The sequence below is a fragment of the Scyliorhinus canicula genome, chromosome 6 (assembly GCF_902713615.1).
Source record: "Scyliorhinus canicula chromosome 6, sScyCan1.1, whole genome shotgun sequence".
NCBI classification, from domain to species: domain Eukaryota; kingdom Metazoa; phylum Chordata; class Chondrichthyes; order Carcharhiniformes; family Scyliorhinidae; genus Scyliorhinus; species Scyliorhinus canicula.
In genome coordinates, this window is record NC_052151.1 from 128,104,169 (window position 1) to 128,124,366 (window position 20,198).

Consider the following 20,198-nt stretch of genomic DNA (forward strand, 5'->3'; position numbering starts at 1 on the left):
CATTATTTTAATTACAGTACATAAAGAATTAAAAACAACGTCATTCATGGAGGAATATTCCAGTTAACTTGTTTGGAAGAATTAATTATGTGAGGACCCAAGCTATTCCGTTAAAAAAAATTCCATGTGATTTGTTCAAAGATTTGCTTGATTGGCATCTCTTCCTGAATTTAAAAGACAACTATTTAAATTCAAATGGCCCAAGCGATTATTTCAAAGTCTGCCTTTTAAATCAGTGAGTCTATGGAAATCTTTGAAAAGAGATTCTTGAGCTAGATAATTCATGTAATCAGCGAGAGTCGTTAGCACTGTTGTCTCACATGCCAGGGACGTGGGTTCGATTCCCGGCTTGGTCACTGTCTGTGCGGAGTCTGCACGTTCTCCCTGTGTCTGCGTGGGTTTCCTCTGGCTGCTCCAGTTTCCTCCCACTAGTCCCAAAAGATGTTGTGTACCTTTTGTTGCCCGATTATGTATTTTCTTTTAATGTACTAAATGAACTGTTTGAGCTGCACGCAGAAAAATACTTTTCACTGGACCTAGGTACATGTGACAATAAACAAACAAACAAACGTGCTGTTAGCTGAATTGGACATTCTGAATTCTCCCTCAGTGTACCTGAACAGGCGCAGGAGTGTGATGTCTAGGGGATTTTGATAGTAACTTCATTGCAGTGTTAATGTATGCCTACTTGTGACACTAATAAAGATTATTATGATATTACAAGGGAAAGAAGACTACCAATCATTTCTATTTCTATTACAACAAAAGGTGGGCAGATTTCAACAAAACTCGGTATACATGCAGGGTATGGCCGAAAGAAGAAATTATATGTTTTTGGCGAATATGCAGATCCAGATTTGGACCCTGGAATTTTTTTTAAAGATCTGTTAACATTGAGAGTTAGGGCAAACTTACTTTTTTTATTGAATGTTTGAGTGGTTTATTTAAAATGTTATTGATTTTTTTTAGAATATTATGAATTTTCTCAACCTCTGATATCCAATTTATCAGAGCTGTCAAAATGAGCAGAGTTTTCAGAACAGGTAGTGGATTGGCCCGAAGCGTCCTCAATTAAATGAAAGCTGAAATATATATATAGTTTTTCAGCTTTGTAGTTACAGAGCACCAGCCAGGGAGCGAAAATCCTCAATAAATAGAACATAGAAAACATAGAAAAATACAGCACAGAACAAGCCCTTCAGCCCACGATGTTGTGCTGAACATTTGTCCTAGATTAATCATAGATTATCATAGAATTTACAGTGCAGAAGGAGGCCATTCGGCCCATCGAGTCTGCACCGGCCCTTGGAAAGACCACCTTACCCAATGTCAACACCTCCACCCTATCCCCATAACCCAGTAACCCCACCCAACACTAAGGGAATTTTGGACACTAAGGGTAATTTATCATGGCCAATCCACCTAACCTGCACAGCTTTGGACTGTGGGAGGAAACCGGAGCACCCGGAGGAAACCCACGCACACACGGGGAGGATGTGCAGACTCCACACAGACAGTGAGCCAAGTCGAAATCGAACTTGGGACCCTGGAGCTGTGAAGCAATTGTGCTATCCACAATGCTACCGTGCTGCCCTTAAGAACAAAATAATCTACACTCCATTAGTCTACCATAGAAGGTAGATACACGAGGTAGATCTGCATGTGGGAAATATGTGTGATCTACTGATCAGTGCCCTCTCCATTCTCAATAATGTTTAAAGAAATTAAAGCTGCAAAATTGGTCAAATATGGTGTCATTCTTCCCCCTTCATTTGTTGAGCTGTTGTGTATTTTACCTCATTATCAGAGCATATAAAAATACTTCCTGGGACTTGGGGCCACCTAGGAAAATAGTTTGAAATACAAATGTCAAAAATATCTAAAGTAACAAAGGCAAAATGAAAACCCCAAAACATAATGATCATTGAAAATGTAAATGTATGGCAGCCCGGATAAACAGAAAGAAAGACTTATTTTTAACGCAGCCACAGAATTACTTTTTTTTCTATTATATTCATTCTTGGGATGTGGACGTCTTTGGCTGGGTTGGCATTTACTGTTCACATCTAATTGTCCTTGACAAGATGGTGGTGATCTACTTTCAGGCAGTCCCTGACGTGTAGGTCCCTGCCAGTGTTGTTAGGGAGCTAGTTCCAGGACTTTGACCGAGCAACAGTGAAGGAATAGTAATGTATTTCCAAGTCAGGACGGTGAATGACTTAGAGCAGTGTTCTTCAAACTCGGGGACGCAACCCTCGGATGGGTCGCGGGCGGGTGCCGGGAGGGTCACGGAGCCGTCCTTCACGGCGCTCCCGATCGCGCAAATTCCCGCGCAGCAGCCGGCTTTTAATAATGCCGGCTGCAAGCAGCCAGTAAAATGCCCACGAACATGTAAAAAAAAATTTGGCCGCAATGCGCATGCGCGCTGATGATCGGGCGCGCATGCACAGTGCTGCCGCTATTTTTTTAAATGGATGCAGCTTTTTGTTTTACAAGTTCGGGGTTTTCTTATTCATTTATTTTATTAATTTAATTTTTATTTTTTTTACAAGTTCGGGGGGGTTTCTTCATTTATTTTATTCATTGTTATTTTTATTTTTTTTACAAGCTCGGGTGGTTTTATTCATTTATTTTATTCATTTTAATTTTTTTCAGTTATTTTATTCATTTTATTTTTTATTTACAAGCTTGGGGGTGTTTTATTTGATAAAATTTTACAGGAAAAAATGCCGAACTTTGGACAGGTGGAGACTCCACTCTTTGCGACACTGGAAGGCTTCACCTTCATCCAACAGGTTCCATTGGAGGAGCGTGTACGAGGGCCAAAGGGACCTAAAACCATTTCCTCCATTTTTGTCAGCAGCAAACAAGGTAAGAGAAAATGATGGGTCGCTCAGGTTGGCCGGTGTGGGTCGCTCAGGGCGGCCGCCGTGGGTCGCGAAGGTCGGCCGGGTTGGGTCCCGAAGGTCGGCCGGGTTGGGTCCTGAAGATTGGCCGGTTGGTAAAAATGGGTCCCCGGAAAAAAAGTTTGAAGAACACTGACTTAGAGGGGAACTTCCAGATGGTGGTGTTCCCATATGTCTGCTGCTTGTATCTTCTACATTGTAGTGGTCATGGGTTTGGGAGGTGCTGTCCAAAGATGCTTGATGAGTTGCTGCAGCGCATTTTGAAGATTACACACACTACTGCCACTATGTATTGATGGTGGAGGGAGTGAATGTGGATGTGGTGCCAATCAAATAGGCCCCTTTGTCCAGAATGGTGTTGAACTTCTTGAGTGCTATTGGAGCTGCACTCATCCAGGCAAGTGGAGAGTTTTTAATTAAGCTCCTGACCTGTGCCTAGTAGATAGTGAACAGGCATTGAGGGGTCAGGACGTGAGTCACTTGTTGCAGGATTCCGAACCTCTGACCTGCTGTTGTAGCCACAGTATTTATATCGCCAATCCAGTTCAGTTTTCAATGGTAACTCCCAGGGTGTTGATAGCAGGAGACTCAGCGATGGTAATGTCATTGAATGTCAAGGGGCGATGGTTCAATTCTCTCTGGCTGGATATGGTCAGTTCCTGGAACTTGTGTGGTGCAAATGTTACTTGCCACTTGTCAGTCCAAGCCTTGATATTGTCTATGTCTTGCTGCTTTTGGATATGGACTGCTTCAATCTCTGAGGAGTTGCAAATAGTGCTGAACATTGTGCAATCATGTACAATCATCAGGGAACATCCCCACTTATGGAGAGAGTGCAGCGAAGGTTTACCAGGCTGATTCCGAGGGTGGCGGAACTGCCATATGAGGAGCGACTAAATTGGTTAGGATTATATTCATTGCAGTTTCGAAGAGTGAATCAATCATAGTATTTACAGTGCAGAAGGAGGCCATTCAGCCCATTGGGTATGCATCGGCTCTTGGAAAGAGCACCCTCTCCAAGCCCACACCTCCATCCTATCACCATAACCCAGTAACCCCACCCAATACTAAGGGCAATTTTTGGACACTAAGGGCAATTTATCATGGTCAATCCACCTAACCTGCACATCTTTGGATTGTGGGAGGAAACCGGAGCACCCGGAGGAAACCCACGCACACACGGGGTGAACGTGCAGACTCCACACAGGCAGTGACTCGAACCTGGGTCCCTGGAGCTGTGAAGCAATTGTGCTAACCACTATGCTACTGTGCTGAGTGAGATGGGATCTCATAGAAACTTACAAAATTCTAACAGAATTAGACAGAGTAAATTCAGAAAGAATGTTCCTGATGGTGGGGGGAGCCCAGAACTTTTTGAAAATTAATTTACGGGACGTGAGCATCACTGATTAGGCCTGCCACTTGTGTGGTGCAAATGCAACTTGCCACTTGCCAGCCCAAGCCTGGATATTGTCCAGGTCTTGTTGCATTTGGATATGGACTGCTTCATTATCTGAGGAGTCATGAATGGTGCTGAGCATTGTACAGTCATCCGCTAACATCCCCACTTCATGACCTTATGATGGAAAGGAGGTCATTGATGAAGCAGCTGGAGATGGTTGGCTAGGATACTACCCTGAGGAACTCCTGCAGTGATGTCCTGGAGCTGAGATGAGTGACCTCCAACCACCACAACCATATTTCTTTGTGCAAGGTATGACTCCAAACAGCAGAGATTTCCCCTCCCCCCGATTCACAATGACTCCAGTTTAGCTAGGGCTCCTTGATGCCATAGTCGGTCAAATGCTGCCTTGATGTCAAGGGTAGTCACTCTCACATCACCTCTGGCATTCTCCTGTTTTGTCCAATAGGAGTCATAGTTTGAGGTAAGGGGTAAACCTTTTAGGACTGAGGTGAGGATAAATTTCTTCATCCAGTGAATGTTGAATCTGTGGAATTCACTACTACAGAAAATAGTTAAGGTATTGTGTGATTTCAAGAAGGAATTTGAAATAGCTCTTGGGGCTAAAGGGATCAAGGGATATGGGAGGGCGGGGATGAAAATCAGTCATGATCACAATGAATGGTGGAACTGGCTCAAAGGGCCGAATGGTCTCCATTGCTTCGATTTTCTACGTATCTTTCTTTATATGAAAGCTATTGACAATGGCTGGACCATAAACCCCACTGCTGGCCAATGGCACCACACAAAATGTTGGATTTCACTTGTGTGCTTAGGACACTTAGTTCTACTTCACTGTCACCTAGAATAGAAGAATTGTACAGCGCAGAAGGAGACCATTTGGCCCATCGTTACTGCACTGGCTCCTGAAAGAGCTACCTAGCTAGCCCTGTTCCCCAGCCTTATCTCTGTGGCCCTCTAAATTCATCATTTTCAAATATATATCCAGCTCTCTTTTGACTCTCAACTCCTCCACTGTTGTTAAATTAAGAGATGGCTTATCTGACATTCAGTATTGGATGAGCAGAAATTTCCTCCATTTAAATATTGAGAAGACTGAAGTCATTGTTTTTGGTCCCTGCTTCAAAGTATAACAGTCTGAAATTAAACCAGTCTGTCTGCAATCTTGGCGTCACATTTGCTTCTGAGAAGAACCTCCAAACTCATATTCGTGCCATCTGTAACATCGCCTATTTTCACTTCTGTTTCATCGCTCGTCTTCGCCCCTGTTTCACTTCATCTGCTGCTGAAAGCTCATCCATGCCTGTGTTACCTTTAGATTTGACTATTCCAATGAACTGCCTGGTCTTCCACTTTCTGCCCTCCTTAAACTTGAGGTAAATTGAAACCTCAGCAGCTCGTACCTTAGCATCTTAACCATGTTTGCCTATCACCCCTGTGCACGCTAACCTACATTGGCTCCCAGTCAAACAATGCCTTGATTTTAAGATTCTTATTTGTTTTCAAATGCCTCCATTACTTCTCTCTTCCCCATCTCTATAACATCCAGTACCTTCTGAGATATTCTTGCTTCTCTAATCCTGCCTCTTGCGCATCCCCAGTTTTAATTGCTTCACCATTGGTGGCCATGCCTTTATTTGTCTGTACTCCAAATTCTGGAATTTTCTCCCGAAACATCTCCACCTCCCTCTCTCATTTTTGTTCTTTAAGGACTTTTTCAACTTTACATCATTGACCAAGCTTTTGATCATCTGACCTAATATCACCTATGCCTCATACTTTTTTTTTTGTAATGCTCCTGTGTAGCACTTAGGGACATTTCATGACTATATAGGCACCATATAAATGTAAATTGCTGTTGATATTGGTATATATTGCACCTTCGACAACCTCAATGTGTCCTCAAAGCTGCTCAAAATACTTTTGAAGTGTAGTCACTTTTGAAAGATAGATTGTCGATATGATAACTACATCCTAATTATTGGTTTAGTTATTAATGGTATTCTGTGAATTCACTAAATTAATAATATATCATTGACACTAAATACATGCATTGAATCTTTCTTTCCTTTGATTTCCAAGTTGCAGTGCTGTGGTGAATGTAACTTGGTAATTCACACTGTATTTACCAATACCTTTGTAAGCGCAGTAGCGTTATCCGACCACTAGGGGGAGTAGCTCTGGGAATGCTCAGGAGTTTGTACAGGGCTCCACCCTTGGCTCCGCCCATGACTCCCCCCCCCTGTGCTGCTGTATAAATACCCTTGTCCAGAGTCAGCCTGCAGTTCATAGAGAGTTCATCAACAGGTAACAGGCTGGCTCTATAGTAAGTAGATTAAAACCACTGTTCATATCTGAAAGCACGTGTCTGGTGAATTGATGGTTCCATCAAGTGCCCCTTTTAAGAACTCCAAGGTGAATAATTTCATTCGATTGCCAGTGAATTGAAATCTCCTCGTATTGATTTTTAGGCATTTCAGTGAAAATCATTTGTTTGGTTCTCAGGTTAGCTAAAAACCTGAGTGGAAAAGAACTCTGCACATTTTGATTTGCTCACCCCTTATTTGTATCTGTCTTAGATGCATGGCATTCACAGATGCCTTTACAACATCATTTATATGTTCAAATGTCACTTACAAGGATGAAACTGTGAATCAGAAATAATTACACAGGTATTTCAAACTATATTTTGGGTTGTTTTTGACTCAACTATAATATATCGTGTGTCCAGACTTTAAAGCTTCAGTTATATTCTTTTAAACTGTTTCAAATGCTGTTTGGTGTGAAAATAACAATGTAACACAGGAGTCAGTCTCCGATCAAATTCCTGAGTGTGCTAGAAGCGATCATTTTGAGACTCCCTCCAGAAGCCTATTTAATATTGTCTAGGCTATGGGCAGCAAAGTGGCTCAATGGTTAGCACTGCTGCCTCATGGCACCGAGGTCCCAGGTTTGATCCCGGCCCTGGGTCACTGTCTGTGTGGAGTTTGCACATTCTCCCGTGTCTGTGTGGGTTTCACCCCCACAGCCCACAGATGTGCAGCGAAGGTGGATTGGCCACGCTAAATTGCCCCTTAATTGGAAAAAATGAACCAGGTATTCTAAATTTTTTTAAAAATCATTAAAAATAAAGATATTGTCCAGGCTGCAAAATGCATGGCATACAGCTTGGCTTAATTTAACACCAGAATTTAACGAGGCGTTCAGTTAGATCACCTTGATACTTTATAAATTAAGGACTGAATATTTGTCAGTATCAGGCTTGGTAATACACCCATCTATGAGTCAGAAGGCTTTCCATTCAATTTCCACTCCAGAGACTTGAGCACATCAGCTAGGGCGAGAGCTCAGTGCAATACTAAAGGAGTGCTGCAATGTTGGAGATATTGGGCTGGATTCTCCGATTCTGCGGTTATGTCCACAGTATCGATCTGGTCTTATGACCAGAAAGTCGGCACTGCCTCCGCACCAATCCTCTGTCCGGTGGGGGACCAGCAGCTGCACAGCATAAAGCCCCCAGCTTTACCTGTGGATACGGCCGCAGAATGGCGGGGTCCATGGCCGCGCATGCGCACACAGGCGGCCTTCTGCGGCCGCGCCATGCAATATGACGGCAACCGTGTGCGGACCCGGCCTGCCAAAAACTGCCCCCCTGTAACCAGCTTCGCCACCCCCCCAGGTCCCTGAATGGTGTGAGCACACGTGTCCCATGCCATCGGGGACTCGGCCCATTGTGGGTGAAGAATCGTGGGAGGCCTCAGGTGACATCCTGAGGCCGTCCATACGGTGTGCGGAATATTCCCCGAGTATGCTGTTTTTGAGGGGGATGGAGCATCGCAAAAACGTACCCCCAATTCCGGCGTAAACGACGATTTTCCGGCTGATCGCTGTACGCAATTTCGGTGTTGCTGATTGGAGAATCCCACTCACTGACTTTCAGGATGAGGTCTCAAGCTGAGGCATTATCTGGCCCTGTGGGTGGCTCCAAAAATGTAGCACAATTTAAACAGACACAAGTTTCCACAACTTTCTGTCAACCTTTGCCCCTCAATCAACATCAGAAAACCTAATGATTTGGTCATTTATTTCACTGCTGTTTGTGGGTCAAACCTTTCAAATGTGCCTAACCCCCTTTGTTACCACATTTCAAAAATACTCCATTGGCTGTGAAGCTCTTTGAGATATCCAACGACCATGAAATGTGCTATATAAATACAAGTTTGTCTTAAGAGACTCCGCAACCCATTCGATTCAGATTAAAATATAAATATGGAAATACATATGAGGATGCATATGCAGAGTTGACTACTTATGGTCAGTGCTGACAGTGTAAATCAGGTCGAGCGGCTACCAATCTCAGACTAGGGGTGCCGAGTCATTCGAGTCTTTAAGGTGAGATGAAAGCTTGATTTTGGAGAACCTCCAGTCCATTAAAGCAATACTAAACTCTGCCTTAAATGGAATGTAGTCTGATTACATATATATCTGACAGCAAAAACAGTGATCACGTTAGTATGTTTCCTCTGAAGACATTTCTCATTACATTGTATGACACTTTTATCAGATATTCAGCAGTGATCGTGCGCACTTCCACTGTGTATTCATGGGGAAAGTTATCATATTGATCAGTAACTTCCTGACAGTGAGATAACATCGATTTAGTTATCAACAGCATGATGAGAAAAAGAAAGTGTGGAATTACTGTGCATTCATGAGGGGTTAAAATGTTATTGGCCATTTTGTGAACTAATGATGATACGCAGGTATTATACTCCATCCACTATTTCAATGGAAGAATTAAAACATTAATCACTCCATTAAAAAATGGCTGAAGAATCTCATCCCATACATTAAGCGTTGTGTGCACGGATACCACGCACGTCAACTTTTACCCTTATAGATGTTTAATTATAAGCTTAAAAAATTAAAAAAGCGCAGTTAGTGCCATGTATGATTTTTTTTTAAAAATCATACAAGTTCCTTGATTGGGTGGCAGGGTGGTGTCATAATATCCACTCTTGTATATCATGAGATGCAGACAGGCAGTGATTGACACACAGGATAACCAATGAACACACACGACACAGAACAACCAATCACCAGACAGGACACCACCACTATAAAGCCCACAGGGCATTAAGACTCTCCCTCTCTCACAGGACACAGCTACTGAGATTGTCACAGTGCACAAGCCAGTGAACATCATAACCATGTGGTAGAGAGCTAGTCTGGTCAAGCCAGTAGGAGGTTATCAGCTAGGTTAATAGAGTGTCAACCCACAGCAGATTATGTACAGCAATCAGCAAGTTCAATAAAACAGTGTTGGACCACCTCCTGTGTCGGAAGCCTGTTTCTCGTTTTACTGCATCCAGTTGCAGTCGATGTTAGACCAACTCAGACAACACATCATGGTACCAGAGAATTATTAATTCTAATGAACCTACCTCAAGTGTATCTGCAATGACCAGCACGAAGCCATCCAGCGGCATGGAGAAGATCCAGCCTCCTCTGTAACTCCGGATCTCCGACAAACTCGGCACCAACTGGAAAGTCTTCAAACAGAAGTTCCTCCTGTATATTGAGGCCTCTGACCTCGAGAAAGCATCGGATGCCCGAAAGATCACGCTGTTTCTGTCGACTGCGGGGGATCACGCCATCCACATCTATAACTCGCTCACGTTTGCTGATGGCGAAGACAAGACGAAGTTCAAGACTGTTCTGCTGAAATTCGACAACCACTGCGACATTGAGGTGAATGAGAGCTTTGAACGGCACATCTTCCAACAGAGGTTTCAGGGTAAGGATGGACCTTTTCAGTCCTTCTTGACCCATCTCTGCATCCATGTAATTATGATTCGACGGCTGATTCCATGATATGGGATCAGATCATTTTCGGGGACCAGTCCGACTCCCTGTGGGAGCAGCTCCTCAAAGTCAAACAGTAGACCCTCTCCATCGCCATCAAAATGTGCGTAGTCCATGAGCATGCCAGAAATCGTTACTCCCGCATTAAGGCGGCAGAAAATGCAAAACTAGCCTCCTACGAGGCAGAAAGGGTGCAGGCCATCGCAAAAATGCAAGGCCTGAGCATCGAGGAGAGTGGTCATTTTGCGCGCTTTTCCCGGGTCCCTGCGCATGCGCACCACGACCGAGTGGACGAAGAGGCCGAAGACCCTAATGCGCATGTGCGAACATCGGCCGACCGCACTGCGCATGCGTGATGGTGCACAAAACGCGCTGACGTCAGCGTCATGAAGTGTCCAAATTGTGGCTCCGCACATTTAAAGCGGCAATGTCCAGCCAAAGGAAAGCGATGTCTACAGTGCAGAAAGCCTGGGCATTACGCAGCCTTCTGCAGGTCCGCTCCCACCAACCAACAGCCAGCGATCCCAGCTGCAGCGCAGATGTGTCCGCTGTGTACAACAAGGCATGCAGGATTCGGATCCTGACAGCCCAACGGACCCCGATGCTGACTGCCTCGAGTCTCCATATTTGGTGGGCATAATCACCACGCGCCAGCTGGTCTCCACCGCGCCTGCAAACTGCCTTTCAATCTTCACTGTGGATCCTGATGACGAGTGGTGTGCTGTCATCACGGTTAACCAGTCTTGCATCCGATTTAAATTGGACACTGGCGTATCTGCAAACCTCATATCACAGTCGGATCTCGACAGCATCCGAGACCAACCTAGCATTCTTCCACCAGCCTGGCAGCTCCTTGACTACAATGGCAATGCCATAGCTGCCGGTGGATCGTGTCAGCTAGGTCTATCTCACAAGGCAATTAAGGCGACGTTACGATTCGAGATCGTCCGCCTGACAAGGCATCCCTGCTCAGTGCTTGCGCATGCAAACTACTAAATCTGGTCCAGCGCGTCCATGCCATGTCCTCGACACCGGCAACTGCCTCGCCCAATGTAAATCTCCAGGCTGAGATAGACGACATTCTCACGCAAAACCACAATGTGCTGATGGAATGGGCACGCTCCCATATCGTTACAAGATATTGCTCAAAATGAATGCCATCCCAGTCATCCATGCACCACGCTGGGTGCCGGCTCCTCTCAAGGATCGTCTGAAAACGCAGCTACGAGAGCTCCAAGACCGGGGTATCATCTCAAAGGTCACGGAACCAACAGACTGGGTCAGCTCCATGGTCTGCGTCAAGAAGCCTTCTGGTGAACTCCGCATTTGCATCGATCCCAAAGACCTGAATCGCAACATCATGCGAGACCTGATCCCGAAGCGTCAAGAGTTAACCTGTGAGATGGCTCATGCCAAATTCTTTACCAAGCTGGAACCTCCCGTTGGTTCTGGCAGCTGCAGCTGGAGAGTCCAGTCGGAAGCTGTGCACGTTTAACACTCCGTTCGGCAGGTATTGCTACAACCGCATGCCTTTTGGTATCATCTCAGCTTCCGAAGTATTTCATCGCATAATAGAGCAAATGGTGGAGGGCATCGAGGGGGTGCAAGTCTATGTGGACGGCGTGATCATCTGGTCCACGATGCCCGAGGATCACATCGCTCGCCTCAAACAGGTTTTCCAGAGGATACATGAAAACGGCCTCCAGCTCAACAGGGCCAAATGCTCATTTGGTAGGTCCGCTATCAAGTTCCTAAGTGACTACATTTCACAGTAGGGTGTGCAACCTGACGCTGACAAGGTGCTGGCAATCAATGCCATGAAGACCCCAGAGAACAAAAACGCGGTACTCCGTTTTCTCGGGATGGTAAATTTTCTCGGGAAATTCATTCCCAATATGGCATCCCACACCATGGCCCTACGGCATCTCATAAAAATGTCGACAGTGTTCCAGTGGCTTTCCGCACATCAAGCGGAGTGGCTTGAGCTGAAGGCGAAGCTCACCACAGCCCCAGTACTGGCTTTCTTTGACCCAACCAAGGATACCAAGATATCCACAGACGCAAGCCAGGACGGCATTGGGGCTGTGCTCCTCCAGCGAGTCGACTCCTCGTCCTGGGCTCCAGTGGCATATGCCGCCAGGGCCATGACTCCGACCGAACAACAGTATGCGCAGATCGAAAAGGAGTGCTTGGGTCTCCTGACAGGAATAGTCAAGTTTCATGACTAAGTATACGGCCTGCCAAAGTTCACGGTGGAAACAGACCACAGGCATTTAGTCCACATAATCCAGAAGGATTTAAATGATATGACACCTTGGCTGCATCGAATTCTTCTTTGTCTCCGCCGATATGACTTCGAGCTTGTCTACACACCAGTAAGGGGCTGATCATCTGATCGGTGCCCTATCCCGATCCGTCACCACGCCGTGTGAAGAGGGCGACTTCATTCGCCACATTGAAGCACAGGTGCAGTTGTGTGCCAGCAACCTCCCAGCCACTGATGAACGAGTTAGACAAATACGCGAAGAAACTGCCAAAGATCCTCTACTGCAGCGTGTGATGCAGCACCTCGCCCATGGCTGGCAAAAGGGACAGTGCCCCCAGTTCTTCAATGTTAAGGACAAGCTGACAGTTGTTGAGGGGATCCTTCTTAAACTAGATAGAATCATCATTCCCCAAAGCATGCAAACGATGGTGCTCAGACAGATCCGTGAGGGTCACCTTGGGGTCGAGAAATGTCGACGCAGAGCTCTGCAGGCTGTTTACTGGCCTGGCATCAGCCAGGACATTGCCAACACAGTCCTCAACAGCACAATATGCCAGAAGTTTCAACTAGCTCAGCCGAAGAAAATGCTGCAACAGCACGAGATTGTGACCTCTCCGTGGTCCAAGGTGGGGATAGATCTCTTTAACGCCAATGGGCGTGATTACGTGCTCTTGGTCGACTACTTCTCCAGCTACCCGGAAGTGGTGGAACTGTCGGACCTCAGGTCCAAGTCAGTCATCAAAGCCTGCAAAGAGACGTTTGTCAGGCACGGGATACCACTCACAGCACTGAGTGAGCCCCAGCTGTTGTCGTCAGAATGGCTGCTCCCAGGTCTTTCGTTGTTCAAATGGCTGATGGCTCCATTCTACGGCGCAACAGGAAGGCGCTGCGTAAAGTTCCCTGCCCACCACCTGACCGCACTTCTCCGCATGTCATCATGACTCCTCTGTACATCACGCACCACATGGCCATCGATCTGGCAGCAATCCCACCTGTCCATGAGGCCACGGATCTGGCAGCCATCCCACCTGTCCATGAGGCCACCGTAATGGCAGCCATCCCACCTGTCCATGAGGCCACCCATCTGGCAGCAATCCCACCTGTCCATGAGGCCACCGATCTGGCAGCCATCCCACCTGTCCATGAGGCCACTGATCTGGCAGCAAACCCACCTGTCGATGAGGCCACCGATCTGGCAGCCATCCCACCTGTCCATGAGGCCACCGATCTGGCAGCAAACCCACCTGTCCATGAGGCCACCGATCTGGCAGCCATCCCACCTGTCCATGAGGCCACCGATCTGGCAGCCATCCCACCTGTCCACAAGGCCACCATAATGGCAGCCATCCCACCTGTCCATGAGGCCACCGATCTGGCAGCCATCCCACCTGTCCATGAGGCCACCGTAATGGCAGCAATCCCACCTGTCCATGAGGCCATTGTAATGGCAGCCATCCCACCTGTCCATGAGGCCACCGATCTGGCAGCCATCCCACCTGTCCATGAGGCCACCGATCTGGCAGCCATCCCACCTGTCCATGAGGCCACCGATCTGGCAGCAATCCCACCTGTCCATGAGGCCACCGATCTGGCAGCAAACCCACCTGTCCATGAGGCCACCAATCTGGCAGCCATCCCACCTGTCCATGAGGCCACCGTAATGGCAGCCATCCCACCTGTCCATGAGGCCACCGATCTGGCAGCCATCCCACCTGTCCATGAGGCCACCGTAATGGCAGCAATCCCACCTGTCCATGAGGCCATTGTAATGGCAGCAATCCCACCTGTCCATGAGGCCACCGATCTGGCAGCCATCCCACCTGTCCAAGAGGCCACCGTAATGGCAGCCATCCCACCTGTCCTTGAGGCCACCGATCTGGCAGCAATCCCACCTGTCCATGAGGCCACCGATCTGGCAGCCATCCCACCTGTCCATGAGGTCACCGATCTGGCAGCAAACCCACCTGTCCATGAGGCCACCGATCTGGCAGCCATCCCACCTGTCCATGAGGCCACCGATCTGGCAGCCATCCCACCTGTCCATGAGGCCACCGATCTGGCAGCAATCCCACCTGTCCATGAGGCCACCGATCTGGCAGCCATCCCACCTGTCCATGAGGCCACCGATCTGGCAGCCATCCCACCTGTCCATGAGGCCACCGATCTGGCAGCAATCCCACCTGTCCATGAGGTCACCGATCTGGCAGCAAACCCACCTGTCCATGAGGCCACCGATCTGGCAGCAATCCCACCTGTCCACAAGGCCACCATAATGGCAGCCATCCCACCTGTCCATGAGGCCACTGATCTGGCAGCAATCCACCTGTCCATGAGGCCACCAATCTGGCAGCCATCCCACCTGTCCATGAGGCCACCGATCTGGCAGCAAACCCACCTGTCCATGAGGCCACCGTAATGGCAGCAATCCCGCCTGTCCATGAGGCCACCGATCTGGCAGCAAACCCACCTGTCCATGAGGCCACCGATCTGGCAGCCATCCCACCTGTCCATGAGGCCACCGATCTGGCAGCCATCCCACCTGTCCATGAGGCCACCGATCTGGCAGCAAACCCACCTGTCCATGAGGCCACCGATCTGGCAGCAAACCCACCTGTCCATGAGGCCACCGATCTGGCAGCCATCCCACCTGTCCATGAGGCCACCGATCTGGCAGCAATCCCACCTGTCCATGAGGCCACCATAATGGCAGCAATCCCACCTGTCCATGAGGCCACCGTAATGGCAGCAATCCCACCTGTCCATGAGGCCATTGTAATGGCAGCCATCCCACCTGTCCATGAGGCCACCGATCTGGCAGCAATCCCACCTGTCCATGAGGCCACTGACTTGGCAGCAATCCAACCTGTCCATGAGGCCACCGATCTGGCAGCCATCCCACCTGTCCATGAGGCCATTGTAATGGCAGCCATCCCACCTGTCCATGAGGCCACCGATCTGGCAGCCATCCCACCTGTCCATGAGGCCACCGAGATGGCAGCAATCCCACCTGTCCATGAGGCCACCGATCTGGCAGCCATCCCACCTGTCCATGAGGCCACCGATCTGGCAGCCATCCCACCTGTCCATGAGGCCACCGAGATGGCAGCAATCCCACCTGTCCATGAGGCCACCGATCTGGCAGCAATCCCACCTGTCCATGAGGCCACCGATCTGGCAGCCATCCCACCTGTCCATGAGGCCACTGATCTGGCAGCCATCCCACCTGTCCATGAGGCCACCATAATGGCAGCAATCCCACCTGTCCATGAGGCCACCGAGATGGCAGCAATCCCACCTGTCCATGAGGCCACCGATCTGGGAGCCATCCCACCTGTCCATGAGGCCACCGATCTGGCAGCAATCCCACCTGTCCATGAGGCCACCGATCTGGCAGCAATCCCACCTGTCCATGAGGCCACCGATCTGGCAGCCATCCCACCTGTCCATGAGGCCACTGATCTGGCAGCCATCCCACCTGTCCATGAGGCCACCATAATGGCAGCAATCCCACCTGTCCATGAGGCCACCGAGATGGCAGCAATCCCACCTGTCCATGAGGCCACCGATCTGGCAGCCATCCCACCTGTCCAAGAGGCCACCGATCTGGCAGCAATCCCACCTGTCCATGAGGCCACCGATCTGGCAGCCATCCAACCTGTCCATGAGGCCACCGTAATGGCAGCCATCCCACCTGTCCATGAGGCCACCGATCTGGCAGCAATCCCACCTGTCCATGAGGCCACCGATCTGGCAGCAATCCCACCTGTCCAGGTGCCAGCGTTCCCCCCCCCCCTCCTCCTCTGAGGCGATCGGCAAGAATTTGTCGCACGCCAGAAAGACTGAATCTATCAACTTAAATCTTGTAAATTTTGTTTAGTTTGCTCTGTATCTGGACGATAGACACCTTCCATGTACATATGTTCCTTCATTCACCACTTGTACATAGTCATACACGGGCAGCATGGTAGCATGGTGGTTAGCATAAATGCTTCACAGCTCCAGGGTCCCAGGTTCGATTCCCGGCTGGGTCACTGTCTGTGCGGAGTCTGCACGTCCTCCCCAAGTGTGCGTGGGTTTCCTCCGGGTGCTCCGGTTTCCTCCCACAGTCCAAAGATGTGCGGGTTAGGTGGATTGGCCATGCTAAATTGCCCGTAGTGTTCTAAAAAGTAAGGTTAAGGGGGGGGTTGTTGGGTTGCGGGTATAGGGTGGATACGTGGGTTTGAGTAGGGTGATCATTGCTCGGCACAACATCGAGGGCCGAAGGGCCTGTTCTGTGCTGTACTGTTCTATGTTCTATACACGTATATATAGTCACGTTCCAAAATTTATTTAAAAAAGGGGAGATGTCATAATATCCACTCATGTATATCATGAGATGCAGACAGACAGTGATTGACACACAGGATAACCAATGAACACACACGACACAGAACAACCAATCATCAGACAGGACACCACCACTATAAAGCCCACAGGGCATTAAGACTCTCTCTCTCACAGGACATGGCTACTGAGATAGTCAGAGTGCACAGGCCAGTGAACATCATCACCATGTAGTAGAGAGCTAGTCTAGTCAAGCCAGTAGGAAGTTGTCAGTTAGGTTAATAGAGTGTCCACCCACAGCAGATTATGTAAAGCCATCAGGAAGTTCAATAAAACAGTGTTGAACCATCTCTTGTGTCGGAAGCCTGTTTCTCGTTTCACTGTATCCAGTTGCAGTTGATGGGGCTGTTTAGCTCACAGGGCTAATCGCTGGCTTTGAAAGCAGACCAAGGCAAGCCAGCAGCACGGTTCGATTCCCGTAACAGCCTCCCCGAACAGGCGCCGGAATGTGGCGACTAGGGGCTTTTCACAGTAACTTCATTTGAAGCCTACTCGTGACAATAAGCGATTTTTATCTTGGGGCCTCACGGTAGCATGGTGGTTAGCATCAATGCTTCACAGCTCCAGGGTCCCAGGTTCAATTCCCAGCTGGGTCACTGTCTGTGTGGAGTCTGCACATCCTCCCTGTGTGCGCGTGGGTTTCCTCCGGGTGCTCCGGTTTCCTCCCACAGTCCAAAGATGTGCGGGTTAGGTGGATTGGCCATGCTAAATTGCCCATAGTGTAAGGTTAATGGGGGGTTTGTTGGGGTACGGGTATACGGTTTAAGTGGGGTGATCATTGTTCGGCACAACATCGAGGGCTGAAGGGCCTGTTCTGTGCTGTACTGTTCTATGTTCTATGTTCTATGTTAGACCAACTCAGATAACAGATCAGGTGGAACAGTGGATGGCACTGCTGCCTCATTGTGCCAGGGACCCAGGTTCGATTCTGACCTCGGGTGACTGCGGAGTTTGCACTTTCTCCTCCTGTCTGCGTGGGTTTCCTCCGGATGCTCCGGTTTCCTCCCACAATTTAAAGATGAGCAGGTTAGGTGGATTGGCCACGATCAATTCTCCTTAGTGTCCAAATGTTAGGTGGGGTTATGGGGGGGGGGGGGGGGGGGGGTGAGCATAGGTTAGGGTGCTCTTTCGAAGGGTCATTGCAGATTTGATGGGCAGAATGGTCTCCTTCTGCACTGTAGGGATTCTATGGGAATGTTTTTCCTCCATCTGTGGGAAACCGGGAATGGGAGGAGTCCGCCTGAGTAGCTCTTTGAGGGATTTGCCCATTGATTTCACTCGCTGCCCCTTTTCAGCCTACCTTCCTTCCAGGCTCGACTATGGTGTTCATGTTTGTTGTGTGGCCACTTGGTGACTCCGGAGAGGCATATGGAAACCTTCACTCTGTTCCTCTCTCCCCAGATGCTGCCAGACCCGCAATTTCTGCTTTCAATTTCAGGTTTGCCGCTATTTTGCTTCTCCTTCCAACAGGCAACACCACCTCTCCCACTCCCCTTTCTCTGCCTGTCCCTCATCCGGAGTCCCAAAAACCTGGAAACAGCTTCAAAACACACAAAACGGGATGCCAATCAAACACTAGACTCGGGTTTAGCACAAGAAACGATCATCTGAGGATGAATTGATCAACCAGAAACCGAATCACGCAGTCCAGTCAAATGGGAAAAATTGGGAATAAGTATGTGGAATCGGCTGCCTCCTCCAGCTCGGAGACCTATGGCAGCACCACTCAGATAGATTTTAGCACACACATTAAAAAAAACACCCAACCGCTCCTGAGACCAATGGTAATGTAACCAGACCGAACCATTTGTATTTAGAATGTGCATACAGCTGTTCCAGATGTCCAGTGCACCATGGTCAGTTAAATAGGTGAAGTACCATAACCCCCCCCCCCAGTCAGCAGAACTCGCTCAGCCGGCTTCACACCGCTGTGGACGCCGACTTCAGAGCACTATCCAGCTCCCCGGCCATCAGAACTTTCTTTGGTGCCAAACCTGGATGGATTTCAGCGGGGTCACACCGCACCGTCACACAACAGTCTGGCTGAGCCGGGGACTGACACATGAGCGCCCTGTGTCCTGGCACAACACGCGGCTGCATCCAAATGCGGTGCTTTGATGTTTAAATATGTACTAGAGGTTATTATACATATATATATTAAAGTCCCTACTTACCTCGAAAGGCTACTTTGGCGATCCTGTCGCCTTTCCCTCGGAGATCGGTGACCGTTTTCAGGTGGACCATGAGAGCCATGCTGAGCGCTGAGCCTGGCCACAGTTACAGTGTTGCTCTGGGATGCTGCGCTCTGACTAGCTGTTCCCGGCCAGTTCAGGCACACCGCGGCGAGAGAAACTGCTGCCCAGCGTCTCCTCCTCTCAGTGCAACTCACTGCAGTCCATCCCGTTTGCTGTTCGCCGTCCCTAAATAATTTAGAGGCTTTATGAACAGAGCGGGTTTCGTGCACCGTTGACATATATTGTTTTTTTTCCAAGCTACTTAGACTATCATATTTACTGTCATTCAATAGGCGCCAATTGACTTCATCCAGCTGTTAGGGGCGTTGACTTGCATTTTAAAACTGCAGCAGATGTATTTCCAATGTGTACAGCTGACTTTGCATCTATAATCCTAGAAACATAGAACGGGGTTCCTGGTCTATTGAGAGTTATGACATAATTCATTTTATTTCTATCATAATCTTGCCTTGCTGTAACCTTGGAAGACAAAGAGACTGCTTGTAGAAGGGGGTCTAGCATATTGTAGTGTGCTAGAAGGTGATATGGTGAAATTGACAATCTGCATTCTGTGTCTATTACTTTCCCAGGTCAATGAAGCCAGGTCCAAACATGATCAGAGAGAAGATATAAGGCAGAGATGAAGACTGCCCTGGATCAATTGAAGACACAAAGTGAGAATGGCATCAGGATGTAGAACAGGAAGATGTTTACTCAAGCAGTCTTGTTCACCCATGGATATGTCTGATCTACCAATGAGGAAGGCAATTTGGCTCATTTGATTCATCCACCCAGAAAGGACCTCCCACCCAACTGCTACACCCAACTAACTGTTCAATGATTCCAGAATTTTACTTTCGCTACTGAAGTAGGACATTTTTTAAGGCTATATTGGATTCGTATTAATATTTACATCATCAAAGCATTCTTCATTTATTGGACTGATTGGCACCATTTATGATGTAAAGGGATGGGCATTCGTTTGAATCCCATTTTTGCACAGCTGAGAAACCTTTTTCGAAGAAATGGAGAATCTATAATCTGCCTAGCAACAGCACAAAGCTGCATCTTAAAACGGCGCCATGGCCAGAAGATCGGGATATCTGCGATTCAAGACCCTG

The 20,198-nt window shown here is 48.3% G+C and overlaps 1 protein-coding gene across 13 annotated transcripts in view; it reads right to left on the bottom strand.

The window, feature by feature from the left end:
• The window catches only part of otofa (otoferlin a), a 500,940-nt gene extending 481,399 nt beyond the window's left edge, over positions 1-19,541 (bottom strand). For 4 of the 13 annotated variants that reach the window (XM_038800129.1, XM_038800130.1, XM_038800128.1 and 1 more), the window contains exon 1: positions 19,018-19,538. In XM_038800129.1, coding sequence (XP_038656057.1) covers positions 19,018-19,096 — 79 coding nt within the window. In that variant the 5' untranslated portion in view covers positions 19,097-19,538. Of the gene's footprint in view, positions 1-19,017 lie in introns of all 13 variants that reach the window. The other 9 variants (XM_038800127.1, XM_038800126.1, XM_038800125.1 and 6 more) reach the window with 5 other exon arrangements.
• Between the last annotated feature and the right edge of the window lie 657 nt (positions 19,542-20,198).